Source organism: Medicago sativa, chromosome 5 (assembly GCF_051527215.1).
Source record: "Medicago sativa cultivar Bolivia chromosome 5, Bolivia_mono, whole genome shotgun sequence".
In the NCBI taxonomy this organism is placed as follows: Eukaryota; Viridiplantae; Streptophyta; class Magnoliopsida; order Fabales; family Fabaceae; genus Medicago; species Medicago sativa.
The window spans coordinates 71,929,170-71,953,977 of record NC_140753.1 but is presented as its reverse complement, the minus strand read 5'-3'; the positions used below and the strand labels follow the sequence as shown (position 1 = coordinate 71,953,977).

General features: G+C 33.1%; 4 protein-coding genes and 1 non-coding gene across 8 annotated transcripts; all 5 read right to left on the bottom strand.

Moving 5' to 3' along the window:
• Window positions 1–736: 736 nt before the first annotated feature.
• LOC146924677 (protein AGENET DOMAIN (AGD)-CONTAINING P1-like) lies at window positions 737–1,325 on the bottom strand. The gene has a single exon (XM_085710955.1). The coding sequence runs from the start codon at window positions 1,278–1,280 to the stop codon at window positions 840–842; it is 441 nt and encodes a 146-aa protein (XP_085567081.1). The 5' UTR covers window positions 1,281–1,325; the 3' UTR covers window positions 737–839.
• A 6,081-nt stretch (window positions 1,326–7,406) lies between these two features.
• LOC146924676 (U1 spliceosomal RNA) lies at window positions 7,407–7,567 on the bottom strand. Its single transcript, XR_015012926.1, has one exon. It is a non-coding gene; the product is annotated as a U1 spliceosomal RNA (small nuclear RNA).
• Window positions 7,568–8,964: 1,397 nt separating this feature from the next.
• LOC146924675 (protein AGENET DOMAIN (AGD)-CONTAINING P1-like) lies at window positions 8,965–9,684 on the bottom strand. Its single transcript, XM_085709626.1, has one exon. It carries the CDS (start codon window positions 9,527–9,529, stop codon window positions 9,089–9,091), a length of 441 nt encoding a protein of 146 aa, XP_085565752.1. The 5' UTR covers window positions 9,530–9,684; the 3' UTR covers window positions 8,965–9,088.
• Window positions 9,685–12,083: 2,399 nt separating this feature from the next.
• On the bottom strand, window positions 12,084–17,376 carry LOC146924674 (protein FAR1-RELATED SEQUENCE 5-like). Of its 2 annotated transcripts, XM_085709638.1 has the most exons (5): window positions 17,224–17,376; window positions 14,342–16,440; window positions 13,244–14,255; window positions 13,022–13,118; window positions 12,084–12,900 (listed from the first exon to the last, which is right to left on the bottom strand). In XM_085709638.1, exons 2-3 carry the CDS (start codon window positions 16,402–16,404, stop codon window positions 14,234–14,236), a joined length of 2,085 nt encoding a protein of 694 aa, XP_085565764.1. In that variant the 5' UTR covers window positions 16,405–16,440; window positions 17,224–17,376; the 3' UTR covers window positions 12,084–12,900; window positions 13,022–13,118; window positions 13,244–14,233. The 2 variants fall into 2 exon arrangements, with proteins under 2 accessions (XP_085565764.1, XP_085565763.1); XM_085709637.1 differs by having other exon boundaries at window positions 12,084–13,118.
• A 1,885-nt stretch (window positions 17,377–19,261) lies between these two features.
• LOC146924673 (dihydropyrimidinase-like) lies at window positions 19,262–24,048 on the bottom strand. 3 transcript variants are annotated; one of them, XM_085709643.1, is made up of 14 exons: window positions 23,915–24,048; window positions 23,628–23,789; window positions 22,722–22,773; window positions 22,333–22,602; window positions 21,715–21,926; window positions 21,475–21,595; window positions 21,271–21,358; window positions 21,099–21,177; window positions 20,777–20,864; window positions 20,637–20,677; window positions 20,466–20,518; window positions 20,168–20,324; window positions 19,616–19,817; window positions 19,262–19,329 (listed from the first exon to the last, which is right to left on the bottom strand). In XM_085709643.1, the coding sequence occupies exons 1-13, from the start codon at window positions 23,999–24,001 to the stop codon at window positions 19,626–19,628; spliced, it is 1,602 nt and encodes a 533-aa protein (XP_085565769.1). In that variant the 5' UTR covers window positions 24,002–24,048; the 3' UTR covers window positions 19,262–19,329; window positions 19,616–19,625. The 3 variants fall into 3 exon arrangements, with proteins under 3 accessions (XP_085565769.1, XP_085565768.1, XP_085565767.1); XM_085709642.1 differs by lacking the exon at window positions 19,262–19,329 and adding an exon at window positions 19,369–19,502; XM_085709641.1 differs by lacking the exon at window positions 19,262–19,329 and having other exon boundaries at window positions 19,369–19,817.
• Between the last annotated feature and the right edge of the window lie 760 nt (window positions 24,049–24,808).

The window sequence follows — 24,808 nt, the reverse complement described above, 5'->3', positions numbered from 1 at the left end:
TTAAATTGTTACATTTACATTTTTGATTTAGTAAGAATATGAACATAAAAAGAAAATGTGAACTGGTAATTAATTTCATTGCATTGTTACATTTACATTTTTGATTTAGTAAGAATATGAACATAAAAAGAAAATGTGAACTGGTAATTAATTTCATTGCATTGTGAAAGAGAAAACTCATTTTCTTATTTTTCATATTTTTTGAAATATGTATATCCATGAAGCACTCACACTTACTCAAAAAAATCTATGGAGCACTCACACAAACACTTGTACACAAAGCTAATAATTTGAAAAAATAAATCATTTGAATTTATTCACATGTGTCGGTGTCGTGTCAATGTCCGGCACCGACACATGTTGGACACCAAACACGCCTTCGATCAGAGGTGTCGGTGCTACAGAATGCATATTTCTATGCTACTGGACTTTTTGAATTTCTATATTTTCTTTTGTGGTTTGCGAAAAACACCAAAACTCAAATGTTCCGCACACTTTATGGATCAAAAGCCTCAATTTAGAAAGAAGTATATGAAGAAGCTACGGAGATATGATTTTTGTTAAAATTCTAAACTAGATTATATTTGTAATCACAGTTTATTTTCCTTGCAAGTTATCAAGAAACCGAACAAGAATCATATATACGCACACACAGCAAAATAAATCAAAGAACAAGAATCATATGCACACACAAAATAAATTGAAAAATATACAAATTAAAATAACCAAAAGAAACTAAAAAGACTGGAATTTATTATTGCCAATAAACAATTCAAAATACATTCAACAGGGACAATTTCTACAATTTGTAAATACAATATAACTGATCTATACATGAGTTATGCCTCCGAGATCCAGTCTCCCCAAACCAATTCTTGATGAACCCTAATCTGATCACAAGGGTAGTAAATAGTTTGATGGCAATAGTCAAAATACACACTATAGTAGTAACTCTTTTCCATCAAGATCTTCTCGCTCGCGATTTTTCCTTCCCACCAACCATCGTTATCAAACACATCAACTTTTTGATTGAGTTCAAACCTCGAAGGATTACGAACACGAGGCGGTGATGGACGAAGATCTTTTGGAAAAAGTGTTTCCATAAGAAGTTCGGACTCGTCGTCTTTAAGAAGATTCTTGTAACGGATCACATATTTTCCACTCTCAAGACATGAAACAATTGTAGCTTCAAAGTATGAACCTACAAACCCTTCTTCTTTGCTGCATACTTCTACTTTATCTCCTACCTTATAATCAACTCTCTTCACCGGTGGACGCATGGTTGCACAAGATCAAGAATCTATTGGAAGAGTTAGAGAGAAAGAGATATGAACCGTTTTTTGAATATGAAGTGAAGCAAACACACTACCGTGTGTTATTATATAGTGTAGTTGATGGGGTGTTTGTTTGAGATTCAGATATTTTAGACGGTTTAGATTTTTTTAGAAGGTAACTTATACATTGTTATTGTGATTGAACGGTTGAGATTTTCTCTTTGGTTGTTATATTTTTTGACAAAATCTTTGGTTGTTATATGAAAAAGATTTGTCCCTCGAAAAAAAATATGAAAAAGATTTGTTATGATTCTTACTGAATTTTCGTTAATGACCAAGTATTTGATAGTAGTTTTTTCTAGGGAAAGTATGTGATAGTTTTGTTTTCACAGATTATACTATGTAATAGTTCGATTTATTTTTTTAATCATTATTAGGGGTTTATTTATTTTTTATTTATAAAAAAAATCATTTACTTTACATCGTTAATAATTAAGTTTTGAATAAGTCCTCGTCATCTCAGTTGGTTTGGACAATGCACACCACAAAAAAAAAAAATTAAAAAAAGCAGAGTTTTTTCTTTACGTATAGTGTTTTTTTTTTTTTATGTTAACAGACCGTCGTTTTCTTTTTTACGTTAACCCTCGTGTTTTAATGAGAAATGCATTGATAATTTTGATTTGGACCGTGAGGTATAATAAATAAATTAATTTAGGCCACCAAAAAAGCAATTATTTTATGTTGACTCTTTCTAGTTACACCCCTAAAACATCCGGTTACACCCAAATTTCTTTAATAATTTTTTTCTTTAATAATTTAACATAATACTGAAATAGCCCTTAGTCTCATATTAGTTTTACAAACCTTATATATTCATCTTTCGATCTGGCAATTCATCTGTTTGACATTCATTCATTGAAGACGAAGAAACTTGTTAAAAGATTATAAATTGAGATACAAAACATTCCATTAAACTTCATCGCAAAACTAAGCGAATTTTTTAGCAGATTTTATGTTTTTTTACAGCTGCAAATCATAACAGTTCATGTATGTGGTTTTTTACAAACAAATTAACACCTAAGTGAACTCAATTCACGTAGATGTGGGTGTACGTTAATTAAATTCACATGCAATTGAATTTCAATTAAATTGTATTTCCCATAGGTCTTCCTTCAAGAATTTGCTTTGCCTTTTTTTCTTATGTTGTGGCATCCCCCCATTGATGTGTGTTGTTTGTATTTGCCTTGCCTACATCAATTGATTTGGTGATATTGAACTTTCATATTCATTATGGCCAACTACCTCCCTGGGTCCTTTAAGTTTCATGTTTGTAACAGATAGGTCCTTTAAGTTTTTTAGGTAACAGATAGGTCCTTTAAGTTTCTAAGGTTTCAAATAGGTCCTTTAAGTTTCGAGTTTGTTTCAGATATGTCCTTCATATCAACTCCGTTAAGGACCTATCTGAAACTTTAGAAACTTAAAGGACCTATCTGTTACCTAAAAAACTTAAAGGACCTATCTGTTACAAACATGAAACTTAAAGGACCCAAGGAGGTATTTGGCCTATTCATTATTCATATCCATGTCCAGTGTACGTTTTGAGATCAATTTCGTTTTGTTTTATTTATATGTGAATTAAGTTCACGTTTATCTTTTTTTGTTTGGTTTTAATTGCATGTGAATTTAATTTACGAAGGTGTGTGGGTAAATTAAGATCACGTACTTTGAGATTTTTCGTCTACCTAAATCAATTAAAATGATAATAATGAGTGAAATTTTGAAAAGGAAGTAGGGGTATTTTTGTCACTTTGGGGTGTAACCTGAAATTAATGTGGTGTAATTAGAAAAACTTTTTTATGTTCTTTTATATTGTTAATTTTTTTAATAAATACAATTTTATATCGTCCCCATGAGCATAGTTAAGTTGGCAGGGACAATGCATTATAATATACATGAGCTGAAATTCAAACCTGAGACACGCCACTTATCATTTTAAAAGGTGAATTCTAGTCACTAAGTTACTTAACAAAAAAGAATACATTTTTTATATCTTATCATTTTTTATAATTCTTGGTCACTCTTTACTTATTCGGATTATTAGGGCTCTGTTATTATAAGAACCGGAGGATTAGCAAAAAAAAAAGTCATTTTATTATCTATTCTATAATCTATACTATATATAAAGGCACATCTAAAGAATAGAAGGATGAATTGTCTGGTTGTTACTAGGATCGTAAATATTTTGGTTTCCAATGTTTATAGAGATTTTTTTTTAAAGGCCTCCTTATAGGGATGAAAACTCTTGCGCAGATAGTTTAACTAAAAGAATTTTGCTCTTCACCCAGCACTTTTCACTCGCGCCCTGCAGCCATCACGAAAACGCCCTTGCGTTACTTAAGTAACGCTGCGTGAGTTAACTCATGCCGCGTGAGTTAACTCACGCTAGTTTTCAAATTGCAAAAGTGGATATATAATTGTGGATCACAGCGTTTTAGTGTGCTGTGTGGGATCTTCCAAAAGTTTAAGGTGGTTTGTTCATTAATGGCTTCATTGTTCATGGGAATCATGATTGAAGACTCGTGGTTGTGAATCATACCAACAAAATCATGATTGTGTGCAGCTCAAGACAATACTTTGACTTAGAATGTTGTCCGTCCGAACTTGGGTTCCATATTCACTGTGGATCCCACATCAATAACACACCAAATAGTCCATGCAGAATACATGCCCACAAAATACAAGAAAAAAAATAGCACTACAGTCAAGCAAAACAAATCTAGCGTGAGTTAATTCACGTAGGGTGCGTGAGTTAACTCACGCAAGTGTAAAAAAGCGGTTTTTACACATGCGTGACTTAAGTCACGCTGCGTTAGTTAAGTAACACATAATTTTACACTTGCGTTAGTTAACTAGCGCAGGGGTATTTTCGGATTGGTTGCAGGGCGCGAGCGAAAAGTGCAGGGCGGAGAGCAAAATTCTAACTAAAATATAGGGTAAATACAAACTTTGGTCCCTTAACTTATTTTTGCGTTTCATTTTGGTCCCTTAACTTTAAACTGTCTCAATTTGGTCCCATAAGTATCTCCCCGTTTACCAAAGTGGTCCCTTCCGTTAATTTTTTCAAAAAACGTTAACTGCTTCATCTTTGTTTTCAAATTGGAAGATATTAGCATCGGCCTAGCCGAGGCTACACATTGAAAAACCCAGAAAATCAAAACAAATAAAATTAAGCCCACTCTTTAATCACTATATCACCAGCATCATCTTCATCAATCATCATAAACCCCATCCTTATACCCCATCATCATAAAAGCTCAAATCCATTACTTCCAAAACAAACATACCCAAAATCATATTTGTCAAAACAAAACTCCTTCTCATTTCCAAAGTTCTAGTCCATTATTTCTCAATGCCTTAACTCCACAATCCACACCCTTTCTTTCTTTCTCCACGTGTTGGTTGTATAATACTCGATCTCCAATTATACAAACACTTGTCCCTCTCCTCTCTTCTTTACCTCACGTGTCCCTTGCCTTCTTCACCATTCATCCATTAATTGCCAAATCTTGCCAATTGCAACATACAAGCACAAATTCATGATCATTGGGACTTTGGGAATGTATGTCAGCTTAACTTTTCTTCCTCCTTCTTAACTGGCCGAACCCTCTTCCTCTTGTTACTCCTTTCGTACTTTGTGAATGCAAGTATGAGTAAAGTATGCAATGAGTTTAAGCTTTTATGAAATTGTTAGGGCTGAATTGGGTGTTTGATTTTTGAGCTGAAGCTGTTTGAAATTAAGTTTGCATACGCTGTTATGTTATTGCAGAAATCACTTATGGTAAGTTCCTCATAATTAGAGCCCACCTTGGGATATTTTTGATTATTTGTGTGTATAATTGGACCTTGATTATGTTTGGTTGCTGCTGTAGAGTTGGATTGAAAATTGGGTTGTTATGGATTATTTGAAATTAAAGAAAGGGGTTTATGGGATAAACACTTGTCTATTTTAATTTATCAAAGGTGGTGGTTGTGGTTGAATTTGGATATGGAAGGTGGTGGTTGTGGTTGAGAAAGTGCAGAATTGCAGGTCTTCCAATGTGTAGCCTCGGCTAGGCCGACGCTAATATCTTCCAATGTGCCACTTGGAAGCTTGCCTTGCCAAAGTTAACGTTTTTTGAAAAAAAAACTAACGGAAGGGACCACTTTGGTAAACGGGGAGATACTTATGGGACCAAATTGAGACAGTTTAAAGTTAAGGGACCAAAATGAAACGCAAAAATAATTTAAGGGACCAAAGTCTGTATTTACCCCTAAAATATATCTCTTTTTTTGACAAGAATGTCATCTAGTGGAATGATATCCCCTGTCCGGTTAGACTTGAGTACATTAGGAACAAGCAATGATCACACGCGCAGGTACATCTTGTCTTATTTTGTTTAAATTTTTGGCTTTTGTCTAAAAAGAAAACAAATACAAACGTTCGCTTTTTCCTTTTCAATTTTACACTTCATATAAATAATTTTATTCATAATTTAATCTTTTTTATTTAAATGATAATCAATTTTTTTTTGAAACATTTATACTTTTATATAAAAAAAATACTAAATTTGTTTGTGACAATTTTTCCTTCGCCTAATTTTTTGTTACTATTTTATCATTCTTTATCAATAAAATAACTTAATTTTAAAATAATCATATAAAATTTAACAACTTCAATTAGTTTTAACGATAAAAGCGGAAACATGTCCATTTAAAAGCTATTAATTACAGTATACTATCATTATGTTACATTTGACTCAAAATATTATTGTAACTTTAAATTATTGTCCTTTTATTTTTAAAAATAAATAAAGTTATACTTGTATATTCTTTGAGTCTCTGGTTCAATATATGTTCATTTTAGATTAAATCTTCCACTTTGATTTGGTCATTATGGATCACTAGGAATAAGGTGGTCTTTGGATGAGGGGGCATTTAGCACAAAAATAAAGCATATGTTTTGGGGATGACTTCTTAATTGTTCTAATTTATTTATTCTTTTTTCAGTTCCATGACATTTTAAAATCCATCAACAACGGGAAAAATATCTTGAAGCTGAAAAGTCCTAAGGAGAGTTGGTTCACAAATGTCATCGCTACTAATGGGTTAAAGGATTTTGTCAGCACAAGCTATACCCTAATTGACCAAGGCCTCCTGTCGGCCTTTTTTGAGAGATGACACTCGAAGGCGTCAAGCTTCCATCTCCCAATTATGGAGATGATCGTCATACTAGACGATGTGTCATGTCTATTGTATTTGCCCGTCTAGGATCGTTTGTTAGAACACGAGAAACTTAGCGAACCTAAGAGGGTCGAGATGATGGTGGAGTTGATAGGTGTTGACCTAGAGAAATATCAAGAAAATATCAATATTGTATTTGGGGTAAAAATAGTGTGTATCAATATTATATTTAAGGAGACAACAGTTATTTCTTGATGGTGTAAAATATCAATATTATACAGCATCTTATTCATGTTATTTTCCCTTTTTCTCCTATTGCTTTCAAAAGTTTCAACAAAAATCTAAGCAATTACATTACATCATGGAAAAAGTAACACAAAACTAGACTGACACTAGTAAAAAAACAATACCAGAAACTTTTGAAGCGGAGGGAATTTAGATGAATTGCATCCTTTTTGTCCAATCCATCAAACAGGAGGATTGTGTCTCTTTGAAGGATTGTGTCTTTGGTGATGGTGAAATATCATTCATGGTGAAAAACAAGAACAAAGATTGGTTTCCATTTTAAAATTCTTCAGAACAGATAAACGAATTTTGTTTTGTGAAGTAAAAATTCTTTCAGACATTTGTTTAACCGCAATAGCCAATAAGTAAGACATCAGACACATATTTTGAATTATCTCATCATATTCTCCTTGAATTCAGCCAATGATTAGGAATTGTTGCCAGTGAAGATTAAGTCATACCTATAGACACACTAACAATATTTCTACGCTTGTTTTTGACGTAGAAGCGTTGGATTCAAAGTGTGACCGGCTACGAGTTTACTTATGAAGAACAAAGTAAACTAACCAAAACTTAAGAACATGGTACTTTATAGCCAATGACATCAAAAATTTGGACTACAATTGAAGGGGGGCTGCGCGAACGCAGGCCCCCACTGCAACAAATTATGATGTAGGCTGCTCTACTTGAGAACACCTTAGGCAAGCACCCCTCCAAAGTGCAATGGAGGTCCCCAACCTAGGCCATGGACCTTCTTGAACATCCATCGACCCCATCCAGGTAAGTATGTTTCCCAATATCATACACTTTCAATTTATAACAACTTCCCATCGCGGTTTTGCCTAATCTCCCCGATGTGGGACTTGCTAGTGCTATACTACACAAAAATTCTGCAAAGTGCAAACAATTCTGCATAACCTATGCTATGCTATGTTATGGATATTGGATGGGATTGTAGGTAGCCAAAAGGAAAGGTCAAGTGAAATCATCGACAATGATTGAAACACATGAATCCCGTAACCAACACCGTCAATCTTGTTAGTCTTCAAGTTTCTAACAAAAGTTTTATGAGCACGCTGTAAGAAGACATCACCATCATAAGGATGAAAAGTTCTCACTTGAGTTCTCATATCATCAATTCAATTCCTTCTCCATGTCATCGATAACTCATAAAAAATACAATCCTTCAATCCTTTTCCAATTCCCACAACTTTACATGGCTTTGACGAGTACAAAAAGAAGCCATTTGAATTTTTCCACAACACTTTCATGATGTCACAAAAGAAACCAACATGATCATGAAAAAGAATATCCTCTGAAGATGTATCACTTGGAAATTTCATGATGTCACGCTAGAATCCTAGTTTTTCCCATGAAATACAAAACGCTTTCATGTGCAGACTATGTAAAACTGTTCGGACAGAACACAACTTTTTTGTTTCATTGTCCTATTTCTCATGAGAAAATCACTATTTCAATTCAAACTCCACTTTGTTATACTCCAAAGTCAAAGCAAGGAAAATGAGCTGCCAAATCACAGTTTATTTTTCTTGCAAGGTATTGATCGATCAAGTATTAATACACCTCTTTTTACAATGCAAGTATTTTTTGACTTTTTGAACTTTAGAGTCTTTTTTTATCTCAATAGATTCCTCTCTTTTTTTCCTATGCTACTATACCTTTTGAATTAAATTTGCTTTTGTTGTTTGCAAAAAACACCAAAACAAAGTGTTCTGCACACTTTTTGGATCAAAAGCCTCAATTTAGAAAGAGGTAGATGAAGAAGCTATGAATTGTTTTAATATTTCAGCAACACTAACTTGCAAAAATGCATAAAAAACTTGAATAAAATGAAGAAATAAACACAATGAACAAAATTGATTCATCAACATATTCATTCAATTCATCAAACATCAAGAACGATGAACACATTCAAGAAGATATGATTTTTGTTAAAATTCTAAACTAGATTTTAACTCTATCTGAATGTCACAAAAATTGATCCTCAAAACTGATGTTTAAGAACTTAAATATAGAACATCAATTACATAATCAAAGTTTATCTTTCTTGCAAGTTATCAAGAAACCAAACCCAGCCGCTGATATTGATCGATCAAGTATTATTATATAACCCACCCACATCAAAATAAATCAAAGAACAAGAATCATATGCACACAAAATAAATTGAAACCAAAGAAACTAAAAGACTGGAATTTATTATTGCCAGTAACCAATTCAAAATACATTCAACAGGACAATGTCTACAATTTGTAAATACAATATAACTGATCTATAACCATATATATCGTTATCCCTCGAAGATCCAGTCTCCCCAAACCAATTCTTGATGAACCCTAATCTGATCACAAGGGTAGTAAATAGTTTGATGACAATAGTCAAAATACACACTATAGTAGTAACTCTTTTCCAAGAAGATCTTCTCGCTCGCGATCTTCCCTACCCACCAACCATCATTATCAAACACATCAACTTTCTGATTGAGTTCAAACTTCGAAGGATTACGGACACGTGGCGGTAATGGACGAAGATCTTTTGGAAAAAGTGTTTCCATAAGAAGTTCTGACTCATCATCTTTAAGAAGATTCTTGTAACGGATCACATATTTTCCACTCTCAAGACATGAAACAATTGTAGCTTCAAAGTATGAACCTACAAACCCTTCTTCTTTGCTGCATACTTCTACTTTATCTCCTACCTTGTAATCAACTCTCTTCACCGGTGGACGCATGGTTGCACAAGATCAAGAATCTATCGGAAGAATTAGAGAGAGATAGAGAGCTATGGAACGTTTTTTTAGTATGAAGTACACAAACCGTAAGTTATTATATAGTGTAGGTGATGGGGTGTTTGTTTGAGATTGGGATATTTTAGACGGTTTAGATTTTTCTGGAAGGTAACTTGTATATATTAGTGTAATTGGACGGCTGAGATTTTTTCTTTGGTTGTTATATTTTTTGACAAGATCTTTGGTTGTTATATGAAAAAGATTTGATATTTAAAAAGAAAAAAATATGAAAACGATTTGTTAGGGGAAGTATGTGATAATTTGTTTTGGACAGATACTACCCACACCCCAAATAATCCAAGATACACCCCAAAATTACTAATATACCCTTTATTCATGTTCACTGCACATTAATTATGTATACGTAAATTCAGTTTACATAGTGTATGTAAACTCAGTTTACGTAGTGTATTTAAATTCAGTTTACGTAGTTTATGTAAATTCAGTTTACATGAGTTAAGTAAACTGAGTTTACATACACTACGTAAACTGAGTTTACATACACTATGTAAACTGAATTTACATAAGTAAGTTAAGACTGAGTTTTTAGTTCATGTAAATTGAGTTTACATAGTTTATGTAAACTGAGTTTACATACACCAAGTAAACTGAGTTTAGGTGTATGTTATTCATTTTTAGAATATGTAAGTAAACTAAATTCACGTGAGACCTATATGTAAACTTAAATTATGTTACCCTTCTACGTAAACTTAAATCAAACAAATCGATGTCGATAGACAAAAGTGAAATTAACTACAACTATAAACATCCATGGTAAAATTAACAACATCGAATAAATCATAGAGCAAACGATAAATAAAAACTCGAAGAAATTTATGAAATTCACTTACTTGTATTAATCGAGTACGTATCAATGGAAGAGAAGTTGATTCAATTGACGATTTTAGTAGGTATTGATTGCATATCCATGGTGGTTTGTGGGTGAAAAAGGGGTGATGGTTCAGAATGATAATAAGGGTTTTTAGAAATCTAGATGAAGAGGGCAATTTTGGTATTATTGTAAAAATTTTAATAAATTTGGGTGTAACTATGATTATATGGGGTGAAACTAGAAAAAGTCTTTGTTTTGTTTTCAGGCAATATACCATTTAATAGTTCGATTTATTTTTAATTTATAAAAAGAAACCATTTACTTTTTTTTTTACTAAAAAAAATCATTTACTTTATGAGCCCGTTTGCTATAGCTTTTTTAAGAAGAAAAAAAACACTTATTTTAAAAAAATAATCACTTTAAGAGTTTTGCATCTGTTTGTTACAGATTTTTAAAAAAAAATCAGAATCTAAAAAAAATGTAAAAACAACTTCAAATGAGAAGCTGTTAAGAGCAGCTTCTCAAAAAATAGATTTTTTTTAGAGGAGAGAAAATATTGTTTAAAAGATTGAACTAATTTTGTAATAAAAAATCCCTTTTATATATTTGTATCCAAACAAACTAAGATTATTTCTTTAAAAAAATTGATTTTTATTACGGTAAACAAACGCAAAATAGATTCTGATTTTTCATAAAATCTCTAAAATATAATCTCTAAATTATTTTGTCAAAATCACTTTTATTTTAATCCGTAACAAACGGACCCTATATCATTAATAATCCAGTTTTGAATAAAAGCTGATATTTTCTTACGTATAGCCTTTTTTTTATGTCAGCGGACCGTCGTTTCCTTTTTTGTGTTAACCCTGTTTTTATGAGAAAGGCTCCGGTAATTTGGAGTTTGACCGTGAGGTATAATATTAGTTAATTAGTTTGATCATATGAGTTTCGGATGATAATATCTGCATCAGACCCTGGAAAATTAACTCCCTTGGATATATATTGAAGTTTTTAGCACTAAAAGGAGTGAACAAGTAAAAACATCATTAACATTTTTGGCAATTTTACCATAAAGAATCATCAAATTAATGATACGAATAATAAAATAGTCAGAACTTATTGCCATAAAAGTAATAAATTGTTCAAACTTTAAGTCCACTGCATCACCGCCCGCCTGTGAGGTATTTTCTGCTTTGAATCATATGTGAGTCCTAATACATTTGTCTTTAAAAGGCGTCTTTGCTGATCGAGACAAAGTTGTTTATAAACACTCCTCTTCTCAACCCACTAAGGTGCCTTTAAAGGACAAAATCGTGGAGACTAATTAACATATGACCCGAAATGGACAATACCTCAGAAAAACAATTCGGTGGAATTGAGGTCGGAACAAAATGAATACCAATATTTTCAGAGAACATATTATTCAGTGCTTGCCGATCGGACATAGTCAGTGACTGTTATTTGGGCAGATTCCTGAGGTATATATGACCATAAAATATAATTAAAAGGCTATCCTCTCATCTTTCAATCAACAAACAAAAAATGGAGGGCAAGGTAGAAATTTATTATCATACCACCATGGATAAGTATACATATCATATTGTACAATCCACGGCAATGTTCCATTGATGAAATATATGAAGCAAATTCAATAATAGATGAAACTTTAGAAAAACATCATGTTCATTTCGATAAATGTATAATATCTGTGATATTTACACTAAGAAATTTTCAATTAGATGTGAAACCTGCAAAACCATGTTGCAAGGGTAGCCTGAAGTGCCTTATCATGTCCTTGACTCCTAAATAGGTGGACTCGTGACATAATTGAAACATGAGAATCGACACGACATACTGTCATGAAAATTAAGACAAGAAATAACAACTAAAAAAGAAAAGGAAAGACGTGGTGAACTTGCTTTGCACTTTGCAGCAGTCTCAAAATCAGGATGTCAAAGCCAAGAGTCTTCAAGGGATAACCCTGAGAGGCTGAGACAATAGGCTCTCCAATTACCCTTTATCCCAAAGTTAGGAAACAAACTGGTAACCTCGCCGAAAAGTTATCAGAGAACAAAACACAATTTTTTGTCTTAACCCTCTAGTTCCTGGGGTACGAGGCACTGATAGTTTAGAGTTCGACCGAGAAGTAAATAAAGGTTAACCAAGGATTGTTCCAGCTAGGATTTGAACTCGGTTTCTCCTTAACTTGAGCTCATTAATCATTTGAGCCCAATCACTTGGTTAGGGAACAAAACACATGAACATCACAATGTAACATATAAACCAATCTTCTATTCAAAAGTTTAAAAACAAAAAAGGAATATCACTAAAACTATGTTATCAACAAAACTTAAAATGTCACACTAGAAACACGTGAACCAACCAGTGAATTGTTTTGTACCAAGTTTCTGCACTTATGACACAAGAGTGGAATCTTCTTTTTCCCCATAAAAAATGTTGTTTTGCAAAAGCATTTGTTTTCCTACAAAAGGATTTCTTATTTTTATAAGTTAAAATTTTCTACTTTCTCTAGATAAATGCATTACTACTGTGGAACACATGATTAAAATAATTTAACAACACAAAGGATTAAGACGAAGAACCTGATTTTAGAACCTTCACGATTTCTTCCATTACATCAATGCTCATTACATGAACCACGTATAAGTGAATAGCGCGAGAAGTTGCCTCTCCTTCCAACTACATAGATATAAATATGTTTAGACTTTAGTAATCAAAATAATATAAAAAATAAGTAATAATCATTCTACAATCACATAACGACCAAATGTTGTTCATCAAAATCAAAACAAAAGAGAACTTACCACTGCACGCCTTGAAAGAAGATGTCCTTTAAGACCAGTTAGTCCAAGTTCTATCATTTTCTGTTGCCCTGCATAAACATCATCTCCATTTCCTGCATGGACCATGGCTAAGGCACCAAGAGACATGCATTCTTAAATCCTTGTACCATGAAAAACTTAAAAGAGTAGATACACATAATTAAAAAACATAGACGAACTACCAGAAATCAATTCCTCAAAACTCACTTAAAGGATTTGTACTTATTGTCAGAACAACAACCCTATTTCAAAAGTAAACAAATACAAAAACCACAAACAAAGGAGACACAATATTCGATCACAGAGTTTGGTCAACTGTTTCTACGTCTTCGACTGCAAAGTGGCTTCAATACCTTTCTATTAGAGTTTGCATAGTACAACTTGTGTTTAAATACTACGGTCCAGTTTACAAGATTACCACTTGCCCACTTATCAATAAACTATGAGTCATAACCAACACTTGTTACCATGTAATCATATAGCACCAAAAGGAAATAAACACCGGCCTTTCTCCGTGACCACGATTTTCATTTCCTTTGAAACAACTTCGTCCCATTTAGTAACTGATATGGAAGCCATAATCCATGCAAGACTTTTTTGCCTTATTTTCATTAGAAATGTTATATAAACATAAATTTCCTCAACCAGTACATAAACTATTCTCAATTAATACAGATGTTATCCTAAACTACTACATAAGTTATCCTCAACTAGTACATATGTTATCCTAATAAAGTACATAAATTATTGTCAACTAGTACATACATAATCCTGAACTAGTACATATGTTTCCTCAGATCTGTAACACAACACATAAATGCAACAAACAATCACACACTTGACCATGAATTTAAACATTAGTTAACATAATTTTATAATGGACACGAACGTCAGTACTTCAATCCAACAAACCACCACCACTGACAACCTCAATAGATGATTCTACATAGATGTTGCTTTCGATCTGATTTCTCACCATTCCAATATTGCACTCCTACACATTTGGACAAATAAAAAACTAAGATTCAATATACATACATATATGGAGAATACATAATTTCTGAAGGAAAAAAGACATACTGTAGTAGCCTGTCTGTCATTACTTCGCTTGGTTCATTTCCTTGATCTTCACATTTAACCCGCAATGGACTGTGAATTCCAGCACCATTGTTTGGATTTGAGTCATCAATGAAACTTCTGTTAACAATGTCAGTTATACCATCCTTACTACACTTAAATTGATGTAATGTTTCATGGAGTGCCTTAGTTGCATCTTCAGATTCTGCGGCTACTTCAGCAATCTCATAGAAATGCTTGCACAATTTGTCAAACCTGTCCATCTGTGGCTTCAATTCTCTCGCGCAATAACTACTCTTAATATATGAATGCTTCCTTTTAATATTTTTCTTCCATCTTGTTAAAACATACTTCTCTGGCACATTTTTAACCCTCTCTCGTGAACACACAGATAACACATGACAACACAGGATACCTCTAAACTCAAACAACGAACATTCACAGCTGAAATCATGGTTTTCCTGATTAAACACAACTTTGAAGACATTTTCTTTATGTCTGCCTCCAACTACAACCTCCTCCAACACATGATAAGTAGCAAAGCAACCCTCGACAACATTCAACGAGGGAGCACAATTCATTTTGGATATGAATTCAGCTTGAACTTCTTTGAATTTGGCATGAGTGTACTCACCTTGGAATTGCTTTTCAATGGACGAGTTTGACACACACTGAATTGTAGTATCCAGTGAATTAAAATCCGCTTCAAATTCTTTTTCTGCTCGACTACTAAGAGCATTATCATATTGCTTTACAAATTGATTTAGACTTGTTGTTGAATTGATATACCCATCAAAGAAAGCATGCATGCTCTCACTTCGCTGCGTAGTTGACATACCTGCCCAAAAATATTTTCTTACAAAGGTTGGTGCCCATCTATGACGCTCTTCATACAACCCACTCAACCAATCATTATGTTGAAGCATAAACTTGTCGATGAAGGAACACCATTTATCTTCAAAACCAGTTGTTGTGTGTGTATCATAAACTGCTCCTTCCATCGCAGACTTGATCCTTTTATATTCACTGTATTCGTTGAGCTTTTCAGGAATTTTTTTCATTATATGCCATAAACACCACCTATGGCGTGTTGTAGGGAAGACTAACTCAATGGCATTTTGTACAGCCTTACATTGGTCTGTCACAATACCCACAGGGGCCTTTCCAAGCATACAATGAAGCCATGATTTGAAAAGCCACACAAATGACTCTGTGTCTTCTCCTGAGAGCAGCCCACATCCAAGTAATGTTGATTGACCATGATGGTTCACACCTACAAATGTAGCAAAAGGCATGTCATACTTATTGGTCAAATATGTTGTGTCGAAAGTCACAACATCTCCAAAATACTCATAAGTAGCTCTACTTCTTGCATCAGCCCAAAACACATTCCTTACATGAAAATCGTCATCCAAATCTATGTCGTAGAAGAAATTCGAATTTTGTTCCCTCATTTTAGAAAAATAGCTCATTAAAGCCTTGCCATCACCTTCTTTTCCAATTAAATGCTGTTCATTGTTAACATAATTTATCATGTCTTTTTCGCAAAATGGTATATTTTCATGCCCTTCCGCATTGTTGACAATAGATCGGAAAGTCTTAATGGTCCTCACTCCTGCATCATCATTGATTTCGATTGTTCTCTTTACATGCAAGTCCATTTTCTTTGTAGGGCTGGTCTTGTGAGAATGTCTAGATTCAAATTTTGAAATGTACCACAAACCATCCTTTTCCAACTTAATACAAATCTTGGCAGGACAATTTTTTGTCTTAGGTGGGGGTGTCTTTAACGTACACGGAATTTCTGACCCTTGAGACCCCTCTCTTGTGCAAACAAGAATTGCATAGCAGGTCTCTCCATCATCTCTTTTTTTCGATGTTCTGGTCTTCCACCGAAAACCCTTTTTCAAAGCATACTCTCTATAAAGTGTCTTGACATCATCTATGCAAGAAAAACGCATCCCCGTTGCAGGCTTCCAACATGCTTCATCATCATCAGAGTTATCAACTTCCATACCTTCATCATGAATACTATCACAGTCTACTAAATTCTCCGAACTATCCATGAAGTTTCAATTAAAGGTGAAAGTGCCAAACCAAAACTGCAAAAAACAAGTCAATAAGATCTATAATAAGTTATGTTGCAAACATAGAGATTTACAAGCTTATTTCATCAAATATGGTTATAAAATTAAAAGCAACAACACTACAACAAGTAAATAAAACACAAGGAAAAGGTTCAGTCAAGACAAATACATGAGACCCATGATACAAAGCTAACACTAGAGACTTCTACACACCAAAATAAAACAAAGCAAACAAAATAAAGTAGTAGCAGTCCTGCAACATTTCAATACCACACCATCAATGCTACTGCAACTATAATTAACAATAAAGCTACACCTACATAACTTGGCAAGGTAAACCAAGGCAGTCTTAACCTTCGTAGCACCGATACTTTTGATCAAAGGTGTGTCTAATGCCCGACACGTGTCAGTGTCTGACACCAACACGACACATGACACATGACACGTATGATTGCATTAAATTTTGTTATTTTCACAAATTGTTACCAGTGTCAGTGTTGTGTCCGTATCCGAATCAGTGCCTCATAGGCCTTAACTCTCCCAACAAAGTGCTCTACCTCAGAGTCTAACTTAGTGCTCTACCACATGCATTAAGGCTTGAAAACACAGTTTAAACAAACCCTTGAAACAAAAATGGTGACTATCAAATTCTTGAGCATTGCAAGTATAAAATTAGAAAATTGGAAAATGGGGCAAAAACTATAAACCCTAATCAGAACTAGGAAAACATAAGGCAACAAAAATGGCAAATAAACCTTAAAACACAAAAAAAAAAAATGAAATTTGTGCGTGTGATACCTTTTTCAGCAGCAGGGCGAAGTGGAGATTACTGTTTCAGACTCAAAAGAGAAAGTGAAATATGGAAATGGAAGAGAGAGAAATTGTGTTTTTGTTTGTCAATTTAGTTTCAGTTCATCGGTAAGTACAAGATTGTTGTCTTGTTGACATCACAGAAAGTTGTCTGTCACTCACCATGTTTTATATTCTTTCTTTTTAAGTTTAAAAACACACTTTTGTCCTCTCTACTTTTACAAAGTTGCGAATTTGGCCCCCAATTTTAATAATTACATTTTTGGGGTCTCAACTTTAGTTCATTTTGTAAAAGTAAGTCTCATTTGATTTTGACTGGGTCAATACTTACATGAACATCAAATTTAATGATTCGGATGTCACGTGTATTCTTTATCAGGCTAAATTACACTTTCGACTTCTTAACTTATACAAATCGCCGATTTTGACCTTTAGTTTGCACACACCATCAACTTTGGCCACCAACATCGGTGTTGACTTGGTCAAAATTAATGGGAGCGTCACTTTTGCAAAAAAAATGCTATAAATAGTAGACCAAAAGGGCCATTTTACAAGTTTAAGGGTCAAAATTGCAAGTTTGTAAAAATTAAGGGGTCAAAAGTGCATTTAAGTATTCTTTTTAAATATATGAAATGATAATAGTCATTAAAACTCACATAAGTGGAGGAGTCGGAGTTCGAACTAGCTTGTGATGTTCGACCTATCAATTTCAGTATTTTCGCCATCAAGTAAGAATTGTGGGCTATACCGTTGTAAATTTAATAATAATTTTTTCTCTTTCTTTGATCAAATTAACATTAGTACTCTAAATGTATTTCTATATTATATCCCCGAAATTGTCACATTTTCTTCTTTTGGATTAACTTACTTTTTTAGATACACATGTATTTGCATTATGTTTTGGAAAATGTCACTCTTATTAAGAAAACAAATATAATAGTATTGTATAGGAAGTTGTCTAGTCAATTCTTAAAAAAATAAACATTGAGTTTAGGGATTAAAATCCTCTCGAGTGGAAAAAAAAAACTCAGGAAATAGTGAAGGGATCTAGACCACTGAAATATAAAGAGAAAATAATATTGGTATTCGAAATAGAGGGACAAAAGTTGATTAAGGATTGAGATGTGAAAATTGAGTAAATGAGAGAGATATGAAGAGGATCCATTTTTGTCAAAAAAAATCTTTAAATTGTTAAAACCAACAAATCTTTACATTGTTAAAACCAACACAGATTAGTCTTTAAATTATAGGGACCAAATTGACTAATGAGAGTATAGTTTAGGCACTTTTTGATTGATTTTAATGGTTTATGACCAAATTGGTTAGATTAATTATAGGGACCAAATTGACTAATGAGAGTATAGTTTAGGCACTTTTTGATTGATTTTAATGGTTTATGACCAAATTGGTTAGATTGACCGTTTATTCTTTTTTTTTTTAAAGTCTAAAAAATAATTTTTGCAACACAATTTTTTTTCCTAAGCAAAATATTGATTATAGGTGAAAACGAACAACAATATATACAATATGATTCCTTCAAAAAAAAATACATGCAATATGATATGAATTGATTTATTTAATCCTAAGCTAGGAAGTTTCATTTTCGTTCTTATTGCACGAAGAAAGTTGTAATTGATTTGTTCTATAGTCTACGTAGATATATATTTTAGAAAGTGATATGCTATTTAGTAAGAATTATTTACTTTATTTAAGCAAATGTACAAATGATCTCATGACTATGCAAGCCTTGGACTATAGATACGTAAATTTAATTTTCAATGAAGATAAGCATATTAACTATATGTGCTTTGATTTTAGTACAGGTGCAACATTGTTGATGCATACATAGTGAGTTCAATGAAATTTAACTTTCCAGAAATACTAAGTACATATTATTCAGCAATGGTTTGAATGAGTTCATGCTTAGAAGATTGTGTGCTGTTAACTATTTTATTTGTTGAGGTCTGAAGCTATTTTATTTGGTCATTGTCACAAGTGCTTATACCACTAGATAAGTTCAAATATATCAATTCAAACAATATCTATTTTATTTGATGCTGTCATCGGTAGAGAGGTTGCGGTCTTCAAACCAGCCTACAAAGTATGGAGATAACTCTCCAAGTTCAGCATCAGTAACCATAACATATTACACATCTTATTCATTGGTGTGCTACATAGTCTAACCAATATAAGTGTTCTATATAATACTTATACAGTATCTTATTCATGTTATTTTTCCTTTTTCTCCCATTGCTTTGGACACAAATCTAAGCAAAGTAACACAACAAAATTATTCTATATACAATCAAAGTTTTCTAGTACATGTTTTTTCTTTGTTTGAATGGAAAAACTATATTAACAATATAGTAAAAAACAATACCAGAAATTTTTTAAGTGGTAGATTTGGCTCTTTTTACTGGGGCTTTAAGGGAACTTAGATAAACAGCATCCTTTTTGTCCAATCCATCAAACAGATAACTAAAAGGAGGCATCTGTATGTATCTCCCAGTACCAGGAACAACTTTCAGTTCATTATTTTCCCAAACAACTCTTCCTCCTGCTATAGTCACTTCAATTTTCCCCTGAAAATAATTAGAAAAAGTATATAAAGACATTGGATTTTGATAATATTACATGACAAGGCTTCAATTATTGAGCAACGTACAAAGAAGCATTTGTTGAACCTCGACATAGGACACCAACAACGTAAAAGAACATTGAATGAACAAACCAAGTAAGAGAGATAGCTATGTACCACTGACCGACATTTCAATGTGTCGAACCGACACATGTGATTATACGCAATTTGCCAATTACTATCATTTTCTTAAATTATCATCGGTGTCTACGTATCAATGTCGTGTCTAGTGTTTTATAGAAAATGAAATTCAATCGCCACATGAACAAAACTAGAATAAAGTTAAACTAGCACCTTTCCTTTCCATCCCTCGTAAACATTTGTGTCCAATCTGGAGTGGTGAGATTTTGCAGTTATCTCAAAACTTGAGTTAGGATTCAGGATGATAATATCTGCGTCGGACCCCGGAAGTATAGCTCCCTTCCTTGGATATATATTGAAGATTCTAGCACTAAAATGATTGTACAAGTTAAAACATCATTAATATTTTTGGCAATTTTACCAAACAATAAGAATAACAAAATTGTCTGAATTCTCCTTATTTTCATAAGAAATGGATGTCAATATTTTCTTTGAATATCAAAGAACATACCATTCAGTGCTTGTCACTCTGACATAGTCCGTGACCGACATTTGACCAGATTCCTGAGAGAGAGAGAGAGAGAGAGAGAGAGAACAATAAAATCTAGTTAAAATGTTATCATCTCCCCTTTCAACAATCTAACAAGAAAGTGAGGGCTTAGGTAGAAGTTTATTGTCATACCACCATTATGTCCCAGACCACGTGCATCCTTTCTTCAATACCTACAGATTTTGAGTTGCAATTCATATTAGTAATTTAACACTTCGAAATTAAACACAATGCAATTAGACCACACATATCCAAAACCATTGAGTGATTACCATTGACACCATTTATAATTTGGCGGAAGTCATCAACTCCACGAGCTTTCTGGGTGGAATTCCAGGCACAGTGATCAGTTCCTACCAGCTGTGAAGTTGTAAAAAGAATCATTTTGTCAAATAAATAATCCTAGTAAAGTTGAGCTCACAACATATTAAACAATCCATGGCAACAACAGACTTGGAAGGTTTAACAACCGTAGCACTAAATATTCAGTCCTTTGCTGCAATATATGAAGCAAATTCAATTGTCGATGAAAGTTTTAGATGCAAAACAACATTATGCGATCACTTTCAGGATTTTTGAAATTAGATGTGAAACCTGCAAAACTCCTGTTGCAAGGGCAGATTGAAGGGCCTTATCATGTCCTTTACTCCTAATAGGAGGGCTCATGAGATACCTGAAACATGAGAACCGACACAAATTACATTATTAAAATTTAAGACAAGAAATAACAACTACCAATAGAATAGGAAAGAAGTAGTGAACTTGCTTTGCTGCAGTCTCAAAATCAGGATGCCAAAGCCAAGAGTCGTCAAGGGCTAACCCAGAGACAACAGGTTCTCCGATTACCCTTTGTCCTGAAGTTTGAAAATAACATGTGAAATTGTCTACTTTCTCTTAATGAATGCATTATGACTATGCAACACATTTTAAAAAAATGAGAACAACACTTAAAAGGATTAAAGTGAAGAACCTGATTTCCGAGCCTTCGCAATTTCTTCCATTGCATCAATGCTCATTACATGAACCACATATAATGGAGTGTTCACAAAATCTGCTAAGCGAATAGCACGAGAAGTTGCCTCTCCTTCCAACTACATAGGTATCCAAGTCACAGTAATCAAAGAATATAAGAAAACAAAATAAGTAATAACCAATCTAAGATCCCATGCCAACTAAATGTTGTTCATCAAAACAAAAGCAAAGATTTTACCATTGGAGGCCTTGAAAGAGGATGCCCTTCAGGACCTGTTATTCCAAGTTCTATCATTTTCTGTTGCCCTGCATACACTGCATCTCCATTTTCTGCATGGACCATCGCCAAGGCACCAAGAGACTTGCACTTCTTAAATCCTTGCAGGAGAAGCTCATCGTTGACCATAATAAATTCTTTGTATGCCATGAAAAACTTGAAAGAGTTGATACCTGAGAATAAGAAACATAGACGAACTACCTGAAATTAATTCATCAAAACTCATCTAAAGGGTTGTTACATATTGTCAGGACAACAACCCTAGTTTGGAAGTAAACATATACGAAAAAATGATGTCGCAAACATAGAACACACAATATTTGAGTTCAGTCAATTTTGCCTAAGTCTACAAATGAAGTACCTTTCTATTAATCAAGCTTAGGGTTTAAAAAGTACATGTGTTTAAATACTACAGTGCAGTTTACAAGTTACCCCTCGTGCAACCTGCCACTTATCAGTAAACTATGAGTTGTACACCCAATATTGAACTATCTAAAATCAATTCATCAAAAATCATGCAAAGGGTTTATTACTTATTACCTCATAATCATAAAGCACAAGAAAGAAAGAAATTTTGACCTTTCTCCTTAACCATGATCTCCATATCTGTCGAAACAGATTCATCCCATTTGGTAACTGCCACATGGAAGCCATAATCCATGCAAGAGTTCTTTGCCTTCTTTTCATAGGCTTCAAAACCAGCTGTTAAATTCCCATTAACTGGCATAACGAAGTCAATGTGCATCGTTGTTCCACCAGCTAATGCTGCAGACTGACCACTGAAGAAGTCGTCTACTGATGTAGTACCCAACGCATCCATCCCTAGGTGTGCGTGAGGATCAATGCCTCCTATTATCGGTTCAAACAAAACAAACATTCAAATGTTTGTCACATAAAAGATGATAATAATGATAGTAATATTGAATTAGTGTATATAGGAGTTAGATTAAAAATCTTTAAGGCCTAACCTGGCATGACAAACTTGCTGGTGGCATCTATCACATACACATCATCTCCAACCTGACAATAGAAATTACAGAAGAAACAAACCAAACAATGCAAACATTAGAAAAAAGAAAGTAACAAAATTTAATGTGGTTCACTGTGACAAAGAAAACCATTGAACAAACAAAAAGGAAATCAGCATAAAAAATATTTGAAGCATAACTCAGATAAAAAGGGAAAAAATAGGCAAGAAGATAATGGATTAAAATAAAAAATTACTAAAAACTGGTTTTAGTTCTTTTAGTTTCCAAAAGAAAATGTGGCATCTAATTTAGGCTCTCTCAAATAAAAGTCCATAGAATAGTTCATCAAAATTACCAATTTGGAACACATTAGTCCCTGTTTTTTTTGGAAACTCAAAATCCGATCCAAGGACTGACTAATCTCAGAACTGGACCAACACATGAATTGTTGGCACCTGGGGATTTCGAATCTGAGACCTAGAGAGGAGAACACTCTAATTAGCCCCAAAAACAATTTTAAAACCCAAAACAATCTCAGAAGATTGGATAAATATGTCATAATTTAGTAATTCTCAGGGATTACTTGTGGATTTTTTTCTGAAGTATTAATATCATGTTTGAATAAACAACTTAACTATGTGCTTATAGCATAAGTGCTTATTATATAAATGCTTATATATAAACTACTTCTATAAGCCATAAGTTGTATTTATAAAATATCCTAGAGTTATTGGGTAAAAACAGCTTATGAACATATTATAAGTTGTTTCCATAAATAGATAAATTCAAATAATTCAATCAAACAATACCTAAATTGGATGTCATATTTTTTCTCACTAGTTTAGTACATAGAATGAGAATTCACTCATAGAAATAAGATAAAAATAGAACATTAAAGCAAAGTACCAAGATATTTGGTTGGACGGCAACAATGATGCCATCTTCAACATATACATCAGCAACATGTTGGTGATGAGCATTGACAACAGTACCACCTTTGATCAACAACTTGTTGGATGATGATGTTGCACATCTAGACTCTCCGGATTCAATTCCAGCTTCACAAAACTAAATTCCACAGTTCAAATAATCAGTTAAGAAATGAAAAAAGTGGTGATAAAAATAAAAGTCAACACGAGAGAGAGAGAGAGAGAGAGAGAGAGAGAGAGAGAGATGCATGTGATGTTACTGACCTGGTTGTCAGCATGTTGTGAAAGTGAAGTTGTGATAAGAAAGAAGAAAAGAGGAAGAAGGAGTTGAAAACTGAAGCTCATCATCATCACTACAGTACATACACAACTTCGGGAGTTTGTTTCTATATTTAGATATTTTGATTCCACGCTATCAGTGTGGTTGAGAACTGTTATATTCTAAAAAAAGACATGTCCTTTGATTACTTTATCACTATGTTTTGCTAATACTTCCTCCATTTCTTAACAAATGATTATTTTACAAAAATCGTGGGTATTAAATAGAAAATTTGAGTAATAAATTTGTCAAAAAATTGTGTAAATGCATCTAAAAATTTGTAAATGATCTCATATTGATAGACAAATCTTTTTTTGTAATGATTTTATAATTAAGCACATGGGGAGTACTAAGGTAAAATTACATGTGTCCCTGAATTTAAATTTAGATAATGATTTGGTCATTTCTACTTTTTTTCCATTTATTTTGATATGTTTACATATGAATTTTCAAACTTCAAATATAATATTCATATATGCAAACATGGTCGAATGACTATAAATTTGAAAACTGAAAGGAAGAGTATGACCATATCATTTTTGAAATTAAGTTTAAATTATTTTTGGAAATTTTAGAGAATTGAAATGATTCAATTGAATTGTCTTCTTTTTTCTAATTGTTTTTGTTTGGATAGATTAATTAAAATTTCACTGTTAACATTTTCTAATCAAATTTTGGGGGGTCAATTTGTAATTTTTTAGAAATTTATAGAACTTGATCTAAAATTTTGTAAAACATGGGAGCAACTTGCAAAATTTTAAAGAATTATAACAAAAAGGAAATTTGAAATTCATAGCTTTCCGGTGCAATTTGAAATTCCTTAATTTCAATTTGGACAA

Bases quoted from the DNA above. Each gene is read 5' to 3' on its own strand.
- LOC146924677 (XM_085710955.1), bottom strand. From the start codon at position 1,280: ATGCGTCCACCGGTGAAGAGAGTTGATTATAAGGTAGGAGATAAAGTA.
- LOC146924675 (XM_085709626.1), bottom strand. From the start codon at position 9,529: ATGCGTCCACCGGTGAAGAGAGTTGATTACAAGGTAGGAGATAAAGTA.
- LOC146924674 (XM_085709637.1), bottom strand. From the start codon at position 16,404: ATGGATAGTTCGGAGAATTTAGTAGACTGTGATAGTATTCATGATGAA. The intron at 14,256-14,341 runs GTATGTCTTTTT...CCAAATGTGTAG, and splicing joins ATGACAGACAGGCTACTACA to GAGTGCAATATTGGAATGGT.
- LOC146924673 (XM_085709643.1), bottom strand. From the start codon at position 24,001: ATGATGATGAGCTTCAGTTTTCAACTCCTTCTTCCTCTTTTCTTCTTT. The intron at 23,790-23,914 runs GTCAGTAACATC...TGTGGAATTTAG, and splicing joins CACAACATGCTGACAACCAG to TTTTGTGAAGCTGGAATTGA. The intron at 20,865-21,098 runs GTTTCACATCTA...ACAACTTCACAG, and splicing joins TTGCAACAGGAGTTTTGCAG to CTGGTAGGAACTGATCACTG.